This window comes from Artemia franciscana, chromosome 7, assembly GCF_032884065.1.
Source record: "Artemia franciscana chromosome 7, ASM3288406v1, whole genome shotgun sequence".
In the NCBI taxonomy this organism is placed as follows: Eukaryota; Metazoa; Arthropoda; class Branchiopoda; order Anostraca; family Artemiidae; genus Artemia; species Artemia franciscana.
Window position 1 is genome coordinate 23,002,606 of NC_088869.1, and position 13,837 is coordinate 23,016,442.

At 37.4% G+C, this 13,837-nt stretch overlaps 1 protein-coding gene across 3 annotated transcripts in view; it reads right to left on the reverse strand.

The window, feature by feature from the left end:
• The window catches only part of LOC136029009 (zinc finger protein interacting with ribonucleoprotein K-like), a 43,426-nt gene extending 34,140 nt beyond the window's left edge, over nucleotides 1–9,286 (reverse strand). For all 3 annotated transcript variants that reach the window (XM_065707018.1, XM_065707017.1, XM_065707019.1), the window contains exons 1-2: nucleotides 9,164–9,286; nucleotides 3,240–3,870 (exon numbers count right to left, since the gene is read on the reverse strand). In XM_065707018.1, the coding sequence (XP_065563090.1) occupies nucleotides 3,240–3,830 (591 nt within the window). In that variant the 5' untranslated portion in view covers nucleotides 3,831–3,870; nucleotides 9,164–9,286. The remainder of the gene's footprint in view (nucleotides 1–3,239; nucleotides 3,871–9,163) is intronic.
• Between the last annotated feature and the right edge of the window lie 4,551 nt (nucleotides 9,287–13,837).

A 13,837-nucleotide genomic window follows, 5' to 3' on the forward strand; every position in this document is an offset into this window, starting at 1 on the left:
TTATTTCTTTAAGAAAAAACGTTGAAAGAATTTTCTTACTTAAACCTATTCTGTTGTATAGTATTATAGGTCAAGTTGTAAGACTCAGACAAAATGAAGCATACACATGTTCTTTTTTAATTGACAGTAAGCCAAGATCTTAATTTTTTCCAAGAGGAATTTTTTCCAGAAAAACTGAGGAACCTAACCTCACACCTCAGAACATTTCTCAAAACATAAGTGCTCATTTCATTCAAATCAATGGTCTAGGGACTTTGATTAATATATTGGTACACTACTCTATCACTGTCCTGTAGGAGGAGAAAATTAAATTTAATCAATTTTGGCAAAGAGCAAGGAGCATTAGGATAGCCTATAGGCACATTGAACTAAAAAAAAACTAGAATGTGAGAAAAAAAATGTCTTATCAAAGAGGAATCTTAACGGCAAAAACCAGACCTTATTCTTTTTGAAAGTCAAGTTTTAAAAGCAGAAGAACTAGTTTCAGCAGAATAGTTTACCAACTTATCATTTGAGATATCTGCTACACAAGGTTCTAGATTACTGGAAGAATCTTCAGCCAAGATTCTTCTTGGCTGATCAAGAGCTAAGAGCTCATATGGCACTTGTGACGAGGCGAGAAGAGCTAAGAGCCAAGAGATCATATGGTATGAGCTCTAACAAAATTCTATGAATCAATAGATTGATTTAAAAAGGAAAATAAGAGGCTTAATGCCGGTCAGGATTTAAAATAAGAGCTCTGAGTCACGATGTCCTTCTAAATATCAAAATTAATTAAGATCCAATCACCCACTTGTAAGTTATAAATACCTAATTTTTTCTAATTTTTCCTCTCCCTTTAGCCCCCCAGATGGTCGAATCTGGGAAAACAACTTTATCAAGTCAAATTGTGCAGCTCCCTGACACGCCTATCAATTTTCATCGTCCTAGCAAGTCCAGAAGCACCAAACTCGCCAAATCACTGAACCCCTCCCCCCAACTCCCCCAAAGAGAGCGAATCCAGTACGATTCTGTCAATCACGTATCAAGGACATTTGTTTATTCTATCCACCAAGCTTCATCCCGATTCCTACACTCCAAGTGTTTTTCCAAGATTTCCCCCTCCAACTCCCCCCAATGTCAAACGATCTGATCAGGATTTGAAATAAGAGCTCTGAGACATGAATTCTTTCTAAAAATCAAATTTCATTAAGATCCGATCATCTATTCGTAAGATAAAAATACCCCAATTTTCACGTTTTCCAAGAATTCCGGTTTCCCCCTCCAACTCCCTCCAACGTCACAGGAACTTTAAAGCACAAGATCCTTCTAAATATCAAATTTCATTAAGATCTGGTCACCCTTTCGTAAGTTAAAAATACCTCAATGTTCAAAATTACCCCCCCCCTCCAATTCCACCAAAGAGAGCAGATCCGGTCCGGTTATGTCAGTCACGTATCTTAGACAGGTTTTTATTCTTCCCATCCAGTTTCATCCTGATCTCACCGCTTTAAGTATTTTCTAAGATTTCCGGTCCCCCCCCCCCCCAACTGCCCCCCCCCCATTACGCTTGATCCGGTTGAGACTTAAAATAAGAGATCTGAGTTACGAGGTCATTCTAAATATGAAGTTTCATGAAGATCCAATCACCCCTTCGTAAGTTAAAAATACGTCATTTTTTCTTATTTTTCAGAATTAACCCCCCCCCCCCCAATAGATCGGATCCGTTCCAATTATGTAAATCACGTACGTAAGACTTCTGCTTATTTTTCCCACCAAGTTTCATTCCGAGCCCTCCAATCTCAGCGTTTTCCATGATTTTAGGTTCCCCCACCCCAAACTTCCCCCAACGTCACCAGATCCAGTCAGGATTTAAAACAACAGCTTTGAGACACGATATCCTTCTAAATATCAAATTTCATTGAGATCCGATAACCCGTTCGTAAGTTAAAATTACCTCATTTTTTCTAATTTTTCAGAATTAACCCCTCCCCAAACTACCGCAAAGAGAGCGGATCCGTTCCGGTTATGTCAATCATGTATCTAGGACTCGCGATTATATTTTCCACCAAGTTTCATCCTGATCCCACTCTAAGTGTTTTTCAAGTTTTAGGTTTCCCCCTCCCAACTCCCCCCACCCCCCAATGTCACCAGATCTGGTTGGGTTTAAAATAAGAGCTCTGAGCCACAATATTCTTCTAAATATCAAATTTCATTGAGATCCAATCACCTGTCCGTAAGTTAAAAATACCTCATTTTTTCTAATTTTTCAGAATTACCCCCCCCCCCCAACTACCCCAAAGAGAGCGGATCCGTTCCGTTTATGTAAATCGTGTATCTAGCACTTGTGTTTATTTTTCCCACCAAGTTTCATCCCAATCCCTCCACTCTAAGTGTTTTCCAAGTTTTAGGTTTCCCCCTCCCGACCCCCCCCCCCCAATGTCACCAGATCCGGTCGGGATTTAAAATAAGAGCTCTAAGACACGATATCCTTCTAAACATCAAATGTCATTGAGATCCAATCACCTGTTTGTAAGTTAAAAATACCTCATTTTTTCTAATTTTCAGAATTACCCCCCCCCCCCCAACTACCCCAAAGAGAGCGGATCCGTTCCGATTATGTCAATCATGTATCTGGGACTTGTGCTTATTTTTCCCATCAAGTTTCATCCTGATCCCTCCACTCTAAGTGTTTTCCAAGATTTTTGGTTCCCCCCCTCCAACTCCCCCCAATGTCATCAGATCCGGTCGGAATTTAAAATAAGAGCTCTGAGACACAATATCATTCTAAACATCGAATTTCATTAAGATCCCATCACCCATTCATAAGTTAAAAATACTTCATTTTTTCTATTTTTTCCGAATTAACCAGCCCCCCACTCCTCTCCCCCAGATGGTCGAATTGGGAAAACGACTATTTCTAATTTAAGCTGGTCCCATCCCTGATACGCCTGCCAAATTTCACCGTCCTAGCTTACCTGGAAGTGTCTGAAGTAGCAAAACCGGGACCGACAGACAGACAGACAGACAGAATTGGCGATTGCTATATGTCACTTGGTTAATACCAGGTGCCATAAAAATTAGTAACCGAAGGTATTTTTCAAGTGAGAAAGGAGATTCTATTGTCTAAGTATTAAAAAAGTACTGTGTTACCTTTTGATTTAAAATAGTTTCGTCCTGAAATTGAAATATAATTAAATACATAACCATCTTTTAGCCACCTTATTTTGAACAAAGTGAACTTTAATGAAAAAACTTACAAGTGAGTTGCCTGCAGCAATATCTATTTTATAACCAGAGGAACTAGTTTCAGCAGAATAGTTTACCAACTTATCATTTGAGATATCTGCTACACAAGGTTCTAGATTACTGGAAGAATCTTCAGCCAAGAAGCTGTTTTCTTCAGTTGTATCAACTCTGTTTCTCTTTGTAGCAGGTTGAGTCATTTGAGCATTTTGAGAGAGAGAGCTAAGTCTTGATGTCTGTTTAGCTGTCTCATCAGGATAAGCAAGACCTTTAACTTTAAGCATTTCAGCAACTTTTATTAATGAACTAGTTTGAGTTTGTGGAACAGTCACTTCACCTGTATACATAAATCTCACCAAAGATAGCAGATCACAAAATTTCACATCCTTTAGAATAATAATAGGATGTGAGTGTGAAATCCCAAGCAGCAGTGTTTCAAAGTAGGAACTACAAGATGAGAGAACAAGTCTGTGACAATTGATACTTTGACTCTCACATGATAGAGTTATATCTGTGAAGTGCTCATTGTTCATTAGAGATAAAAAAGTTCCATGAAATACATCCAGATAACCATTCCACTTCAAACAAAATTCCTTTTCCTCCATTTCAGAAATAATGACTAAATCCGCAAATAATACCAACTCACTGAAATAGAACAAAACATATAAATAAATTTTCAAAATCACAAGCATTATCAGCATTAAAGGTAAAAATTGTGAAGAGTACTTAACAAATAGAAATTAAAGAGCAACTGGATGCATGCATAGGCCTCTCATAGCTTTGACATTCAATTTCAGTTTATAAATATACTCAGCTTGATCAGATTAAGAATTTATGAAAATTAAACCAAGTGCTTTATAATTTGCAATGATTCTTAAATCAACATTGACCAATCTACTTTTTGTATGTCCCACAGAAGACTCTTAGAGTTAAGATGCTAACTATTCATAGTAACATGAAGACCAACCAGTCTTCATGCAGCAGATTCTTCAGAGAGGCTAATGTATCTCTGTCTCTCCTTAAGCTATTTGCTAAATGCTCATATCCAAAAGCACATATCCTCTAGCTTTACATATTTTTATCCATCCATTGCTTGAGTAAGCTTCACCAAATTGGCACTTTGGCTTTATGGTGGATCAGTCTGATAGGCCAGACATTATCCAGAAGAGAGCCCTGAGAATTTTTGGTCAGGGCAAAGTACCTTATATTCTCCTCCTCAAGGAATTCTGCCTACCTAGCTTGGAGGCCTGATGTACTACTTAGTGTACTAATTTTGGCAATAATCTGCATTGTAACCCATACTTTCAATGTATAATCCCAGCCCATTATTGCCCAACAAAACCCTGTTTACCTTGATCAAAAGCACAAAAAATCCCAGTTCTAAATCTCATTAATGCAGAAACTGAGCATTACAGAAAGAGCTTTGTACTGTTTTGTTGAAATCATAAATAAATGAGATTGTAATGTATCATGAGTATTATTAATGTGTTAATTTGTTTGTTTCATTTTTAATTGACAGGCCAGTTGGGTTCATTGCTCTCCTGTCATAACCTGAAACATACCTAAACATGCCTTTGTTTATGCCCTCACTACTTCATCGAAAGCTCATTTCAGGTCAAGAAAAGCTTGTATAATGCACTTGTGTTGTCATTTTTATATATTTGGTTCATTATACTCATTTTTATTCGACAGGCCAGTTGGGTTCAATGCTGTATGTTTTATATTGTATTTATGTTTGTACTTATGTTGTTTTTTGTATACAATGTATGCTAATTGATGGTTCAGTAATTAATGTTGTGAGAGTTTGCTTGTTTATAAACTATTGTTCATTCACAATTTTTACTTGATAGACTGTTGACAATACAACTTGCATCTTCTTATTAATTTAAAAGCAAATGATAAACAAGTAACAGGAAGAAGAGCCATGGAAATTCACTGTGATAATATAAGTTGATTTAGCCTATGTTGGCAGTAAATTTTTGGTATTTCATATAATTTAGTTTGGAAGAAAGTAAACACATTGCTTGATGGATTTCTATGACCTTTCTCAATACAATAATTGCTTCAAGGAGAACCAATTGTTCCACCACCAGCAGGGGTTTGGTAGCTGGTTGACTCTAAACAGGGGCACTAAACTTTTAGATTTCCAATTCAAGTTTATATAACCACCCCTTCCATAAAAACCTTTGATTTAAACAATTGGACAATTCATATAAATTGGGCCATAGCCCTTGCCATGGTGGCTTTGGGGTATTTTGTCTAATCTGGAGGCATTGGTTAAGATCTTTAGAGTATTTACAATAAAGCAGCAATCTAATAATTTTGATGGGATGCATTTAGGGGAACAAGGGCATAAGGAGGAGGGCTAGTTACTCTCTGATCACTTTTGATTCTTTAAAAGGGCACTAGAACTTCAGTAAAATTCTAGATAGGCTAATTTTTGCTATCTTGGAAAGGGGTTAGATTAGTAAAATGAAACTTTCAGGGATGGATCTACAGAATAAAGTATGTCCTGGGAAGTTATTTTGAAGTAATTACCTCCATTTCCCCTAGAGGTCACTGGCATTTAAAAATATTTATTATAAAGTGAATCCTTTCAAAATAGATCTTGTGCTTTAATGAAGTACAAGAAAAGTAGTTTCAGCTTTACAGCTTTTCTCAACCCCCATTTATGATAAAGCTTAAAATTCTACTCAAATAGAAAAAATTAAATCTCCATACTAAATCTAGAGAAAAAGAGAGTGAAAACTGAAAGTTCAGGTATAATATTATTTTGTCAAAATTCCAATAGGTACAGAACTGTCAAGAAGGCAAATTTCAAAGACTTAGAAATCAGAACAGTGCAAACATAATAGCTTGGAAACACCTTCCCAGGATATGTTTTTGGCCCTGAATTCATTAAAATATTGAAGATTTCATTTTCCTAACCTAGTCCCTTTCAAAGATAGTAAAAAGTAGGGTATTTGCCTAAAGAACTGACTGGAGATAAAGAAAAATGTTCAGAAAACAATTCTTATTCTATAATCTGCCAAATAATCATAGTTAACATATTTTGCATGCAGTCCTGTTAAACTTCACCCCTAGTGCCTATGTGCAAATATATAGCTCACATTGTACATTTTTATAGTAAGAAAACTATTTTTACTTTACAATATGCAGAATAATCATAGTTAACACATTTTGTATGCAGCCCTACTACACATTAGCTTCTCCCCCCTTGATGTGATAATACATAGGCCCTAGCCCAAATTTCCTATATATTTTCCTAATGCTTTGTAGTTGTTTCAACCCTTGTGCCTGTACATTGGATCAACTGTGGTAAAACAAAAACTGGAAAGCATGTTACAGATGACAGAATACATTGAAAATAAATAATTTGGGCTATATATTTGTACATTAAGGGGAGTTAAGAGTAAAGTAAGAATTGTTTTCCTGACATGTTTTTCTCTCCAGCTAGTTCTCTAGACAAATACCAAAAGTAAGCTAGCTGGTCTAGAATTTTAACAGAGCTACAAATTCTAACTGAAAAATAGCCTACCCCTTTGAAGCTTATATAAAACCCACATTATATGAAATGCATCTCAAGATAAAAACATTCAAGCTTTCACCCATGGCTTTAGAATTGCCTACCATACAGATATTAAATTCAGTCAGACTTTCCCTCAAAGGTATTAAATATTATTGACAGTTTATTAAGTGTACCAGTAAATATTTCATAGTTCATATTATTGACTCATGAATAAAGCAATTATACTATCTGATGCCTTTTTTTATGCTTTTTATGAATACAATAATCACTTCTCTTGCAAATTCACATTTTAGCCCTTTCTGAACCCCGGAAAATTACCAAAAATTCTAGTTTTTGGGTATAAAAAAATGCTTAAACTATGGATTTCAAACTGTTGATCTGTTCCATGACCCTTCAGCCAGGAAGTGCAATGAAGGATTAGTTGTAACTGTTGGCTATAACTGTTTGATTACAAATCCATTTTTTAAAGTTACATAATCCACAAGCATTGATTTATTACAATTGAGTTGGAACACAATTTCTCCATTTTCTGTCTGTCAGCTTTGATAATTTTTTTTACATAAAGGTGAAATGGCATTTTTTAAGCAGCATAACACAGAGCAAGAAAACATGGCAGATTTGTTTTGAATTTCTTTTCATTGACTGAATCTTGACAAACCATGTTTGTGAATTAAACAACTTTTACAAAAGGGATTTACAATGAAACAGTAGTAACTTTAAAGCAAATGTTATTGCCAATTCTTATATTCAAAAATACAGATTGAAATTATTATTTTCAAGGATACTGAAATGGCTTAAATTGAATTTGTAAGGAAAGCAATTGTTAGACTGTATTCAGAAAGAGCATAAAAAATGGCATTTAGAGGTATGTTCAATATGTCTGTAGGTCAATAGTATTAACAACAAAATATTTACTAGTGTACCTTTTCTATCCTCACAACTAAGGAGGTGAGTTGAAGCTTTTTCAGAAGGAAGGGCAAGGAGAGACAATATGTACCTAAAAACAGTAATAAACAAAGTAAACATCAAAGTTATTGTATGAGGATTGACCCAGTTGTAGCTCAATTCACCAATGTTTAGGCTACCCTACCTTGGAAACAAGATTTAGAGCTGAGTTGAAACTTCTGGGTTTTTAGGAAGGAAGAGCTTGGGGAGGTTTATAGCTGTGTTAGGGTGATATGTGCAACTAAAAAGTAATAAACAAATTCTACAATTCTAATAAAAACAGATTCTAGTTTAGTGACTTCTTGCTATCTTGGAAAGAGGTCAGGTTAGGAAAATTAAACTTTCAGGGATGGGTCTACAGGCTAAAGTATGTCCCAGGAAGGTATTTTGAAGTACCTACCTTCACTCCCTCTCCCTCTAGAGGGTCCAGATCTTTGAGAACCTAAAAAATATGTGTGTTATAAAAATGAAACCTTGCAAAATAGATCTCCTGCTTGAATAAAGTACAATAAATTGTCTTCAGCTTCACAACTTTGCTCAATCCCAATTTATAAGGTTTTAAAGATATACAAATACATTTCCTAAATCTTGAAAAAAAAAACATTGATATGACTCAGAATTCTACTCAAATATCTGGAATTGCATTTTCAGAACTAAAGGCAGAGAAAAAGCAACTGGTAACTATAAATTAAGCTAAAATGTTGTTTTGTCAAAATTTTAATAGGTCATGTAGGCAAATTTCAGGGGGTAAAATTCTAGTTAAGTGACCTTTAGCTATCTTGGAAAGAAGTTATACCTATTGAAATTTTGACAAAACAACATTTTACCTTAATTTTCAGTTACCAGTTGCTTTTTATCTGCCTTTAGTTCTCAAAACACAATTCCTGTTATTGGAGTAGAATTCTGTGCCATATCAATGTTTTTTTTTAAATTTAAGGAATGTATTTGCATATCTTTAAAACCTTATAAATTGGGATTGAGCAAAGTTATGAAGCAGAAAATAATTTTGTTGTTCTTCATTCAAGCAGACAATCTATTTTGCAATGTTTCATACCTTATTTTTAAAGGTCATCAAAGGTCAGAACCCTCTAGAGGGAAAGGGAGTGGAGGTAGGTACTTCAGAATAGCCTACCTTCCCATGACATAGGCTACTTTAGCCTTTAGACCCATCCCTAAAGGTTTCATTTTTCTAACATAACACCTTTCCAAGATAGCAAAAAGTCAATAAACTAGAATTTTACCATTTCAAGGCCTTCTAGCAGGAGGAGTGGAGGTGGATACTTTAAAAGGCCTTCCCGGGATATACTTTAGCCTATAGACCCATCCCCAAAAGTTTCATTTTCCTAATTTAAACCCTTTCCAAGATAGCAAAAAATCACTAAACTAGAATTTTACCCAAATTAAACTTCAAAGTAAATTGTATGAGGACTGACCCAGCCCAGCTCAATGTTTAGGCTAACGTACCTTACAAATAAGATTCGGCAAATTTCTTGCTGTCTTCAAATAACCAATACACCTTGCTCCACCTCAAAGTACTGTATCCAGACAGAGCATATCCATATTTTTTTAATAAAGGTCTAATTCTTCTGTTTCTTCTACTGAAATTAAATAGAACAATTTTTTCTTCCTATTCTTCTTTTTTAAGCAAATACTTCTTCTTTGGATATTGATGTATTTTCTAATATAATTGCAAATTTTTCGAAGAATGCGTAGCCCTGACCGGCGCAATCACTAGCCCGAAAATAGCAAACGCCATTATACCCTTGTTACACTACTATTATGGGAAAACAAGAAATATTACACTTGGCCTATCAATTAACTTACACATAAGTGTAGGTTAAAGGCAAAATAAGAGCCCAGTGAACGAACAAAAATTACCTTTTCTCCACGTAGGTCGCGTAAATTTGACTAGTGTCTAACTGGAAGCAGAAAAATATGTAAAATTTCGTTGACCTCCGCATTGCATTTAACTCAGTCGATCAATAATCTCTTTGGTGGACACTAAAGCTGACTGGCCTACCCGAAAAATATCGCAGAATTATCAAGGCGCTGCACTATGGGAATGAGGGCTGTGAGCAAGAAAACGGCCGGCTCAGACCGTTCTTTCAAATTAAGACAAGAGTGCACCAAGGGTGTGCAATGGACTCAGGGCTCTTCAACGTCATCGTAGATTACATTATGACAAAATTCACTTTAAGTCTCAGCTTTTGGCTCAAATTCGGAGATCATGCAATCACAGATGCTGACTTTGCTGACGACTAGGCCATTCTGGTGGACTCAATGGAGCGGTTGCTGGAAGCACTCCAACTTCTACGAGAAGAGGCTACCAAAGTAAGACTGCATTTAAACTGGAACAAAACTAAAATTATGGCCATAGACTCGTCTTCTCTTACTGTTAGCTCTCCAGGTTAGCTTGGACAGCACCAGTGGCATCAAAGCTGTTCAAGAGTTGATCTACTTGGGCTCCGTAATTTCTAGAGATGGCTCGCTTCTCCCCGAGCAAGATTATCCAAAGCGTCTTTTGTCATGGGCAGAATGAACCGTAGCCTCTGGTAAAAACCGAACATCAGTTACGCTACAAAACTGCGGATCTTAAACGCCTTAGTCGGCTCTGTGATGATTTTCAGAGCTGGGACATGGCAAGCATCGATTGCAGCCCCCAAAGAAATTGACGTATTCAGTAAGTAAGTAAGTAAGTAAAATATTTATTACCCGTATTTTTCACATGGAACAAAACGGAGTACAATGAAAAAACAAGTAAAAGAAAAGAAAAAAAAAGAGAAGAAAAACGGAGAGAAATTTAAGACACAACATGGAAAAAAAACATAATCAAGAACTGTAGAAATGTTTAAGCCAGGGGTGGTTCCATTTTGCCTGGAAATTAGAAATAAACTGGTTTACCGTAATACTGGGGTCTGCAATCCTATGTTTATCAATCATATATGTATTTCTCGTCTACAAGGGGCATCGCAGCAGGAACTTCGCGAACCTAAAATAAAGGGACCGGAGCTTGCGTTTTTGGGTGTCAGTTAATAAATTCCAAAATGGCGCAATATATAAAATATGCGGCAGTGCGACAGCGTTATACATATTGGCGAGATACTTTCGGCATAAGAGGAGTCTGCTGGCAACGATAGACCCATACGCGGTGCGGAGTTTTTTCTCGACGTGTTTGACGAGCAGTAGACGAGTTTCATTAAGGTTACGGCCTATGGGTAAACCCAGATACACGACATGAGATGAAACGGTAATTGAATCGCTACCCAGTAGGAGGTGTTCAGGCTGAGAAGGGCTATCGTTGAAAAAAAGAACTGCAGATTTAGAAGTATTGAAAGCCAGGCCGATTTTTCGGTATTCATCACGCAGGACCGAGAAATTCGATTGCAGACCCCTAATAGACCGTCTTAGATTTAATAGATCGTCCGCGTATGTAAGTAGCGACACATTTATATTCTTGGAGATATATGAAACATTTACACATGCCTGGGCATTTAAAACACTGTTATTGTACAAACTTGGGGATAATAATGAACCCTGGCGGACACCTTTCTTTACTGGAACAACCACTGATGTGATGCGGTTACCTATTTTTATACGCACTTTTAAACGGCAATACATATCGTACAGTACGCTAGTGACACAGAGGTTTACACCTTGCTGGTAAGCGGCTAAAAGGGCCTGAGCGTGAATCGACGAATCAAACGCTCTACTCACATCAAAAGCACCAACCACTATAGGATCACCGGATTCGTGAGAATCTGCTAGAATAGCGGCAAGACTGAAGAGAGCGTGAGCACAACCCAGACCCGGTCGGAAACCGAACTGGTGGTCAGGCAATCGGCACACATATTGAATTTCTTTTGAGACTAAGATCTCTAGAACTTTACAGAGCACTGGAGCAACAGTGATTGGCCTGTACGAAGAGCATTGGTCTGTTGGTTTCCCTTTTTTAAGGATGGGCGAGAGCAAACCGACACAAAAAGAGTCAGGCACTATACCAGTGGTGAAAATAATCTGGAATAGCAGCGTCAGATATTCAATAAGCATAGTAGTACCGTGTAGCAGATTTAGCACGCATAGTTCGTCTACGCCTTGGGAATGTTTCTTCTTCAGCTTTAAAATAGCTTCATGTACGCTTCCGTAAGTAACGACAAAATCAGGGACACGCTGGCTGGATAATACCGATTCTAGCCGGTTTATGAAGGGATTAGACGTATTTGGGTCGGGAGCACTGAATTCGTTGGAAAAGTACGATTCCCAATCTTTTTCGCTAATCGAATCATGGGGTTTTCTGGCAACCGGTTCGCTCAACCAGGCTTTCCAGATTAGTTTTGGGTCACTTACGATTCTGGAGGAGTATTCTTCTTTTAATTTGGTACGATGAGCTTTCAGTTGCTTGTCAAATTTTCGTTTAGTCCATAAACGGATAGAGTTAACAGGACCGGATTTGGGCCTATCACAATCTTGCCAGATTCTAAACCAAAACTTAGCATCGTTGCAACACTTAACTAGGGCCGGATTTTGTGAGAATTTGTGAATTTCTGTTTTCATTTTAACCTTTCTGGTAAGAACTGCTTTTTTTTTCAGCTACGAGAAGCGAGTGAGTAATCTCGGCACAAAATATATTGATGAGTACTCTTGCATCTGCGGGATAAAAATTCGAATTCACTTGGAGTAAATGGAAGGGGATTCGTATCTTTACAAGAAGTGAGTTCAGCACCTGATGATATAAAGTAGTATTAATTTTATCCCATTCACTTACTTTTCCACTTGTCGTTCTTGGGTTGACGCAGAGCTGGTTTTATGCTTAGAGATGCTAGTAGGGGTAAGTGATCAGCGAAGACAGCGTCTTTTAGAACAGTTACACTTCCGTTAATACTCTTAGAGCAGGCCTAATGGTCAATGTTTGAAACGGACCATGAATTATGAACGAAGGAGTAATCACTGTCTTTTGGGAGGATGATCAGTTTGTCATCAAAGATGCCGTTTAGAAGCTGACTACGGGCACACGTGCTGTCAAGAAGGTTGCAGTTGAAGTTCCCCGTGACTACACAATGCAAATCTGTCTGGGTCACAGACTTCAGGCACTTCGCTAGTTCGCGAACTGCGTTCATAAACTTTCGCTCCGATTTGTCATCATGGTAGTTTGTAGGAAGATATACGTTGAAGAATACGATACTGCCGGAAGATATAGCCAAGAAGTGATTATGCGTAAATAACACCTTACTTTCAATATACGGGTGGCAAATAATTGCCAAGCCACTGGAGGGGCGTCCGAAAGACCGAATTTTTGCCGGCTCGAAGTAAAAAGTAAGTTCGTGCGAGAACTTTAGGAGAGAAATATTGTGAGGAGAGAGCATATGTTCTTGTATAAACATAATGTCACAGTCTGCAGAATACTTTTGAATTATGGCGAGTTTGTATATATATATATATATATACTAGCTGTTGGGGTGGCGCTTCGCGCCACCCCAACACCTAGTTGGTGGGGCGCTTCGCGCCCCCCCAAGCCCCCCTGCGCGCGTAAGTCGTTACGCGCCATATTACTTACGCGCCATTGTAGTTGTGTCCCTGTGTCCCACCTGTGAATATAGATAGATTTATATATATGTGTTTCAAACTACGTAAAAATTGCGAATATACAACATTCTTGGCTTTCCCATTGTCTGTCCATATATAAAGCCGTATGTACTAATAATGACGTCATATGCAAACGCTCTTTTTACAAACAAACAAACATGCATACACACAACTCGTTTTTATATAGATAGATAGATAGATAGATACAATACAAATTAACTACGTAAAACTTGTGAATATACAACAGTCTTCGCTGTCCCATTGTCTGTGCGTATAAATAGATTGTCAGGTTTACCGACCCTCAAAGATGCAACATACAATTGTACATTGGTAAAGCAATCTGTATTAAGATCTATACCGCATTTTTCTAGTGATTGCCCTTGAGCTTTGTTGATGGTGGTTGCAAATGCTAATCGAATTGGGAATTGCAATCTTTTAAATTGAAAAGGCAGATCCGTTGGAATCATGGGAATGCGAGGAATAAGAACAGCCTCACCCTCAAAAGGCCCTGTCAAGATTGTGGCCTCTATTAGGTTTTCCATTGTTTTTTTTACGGCA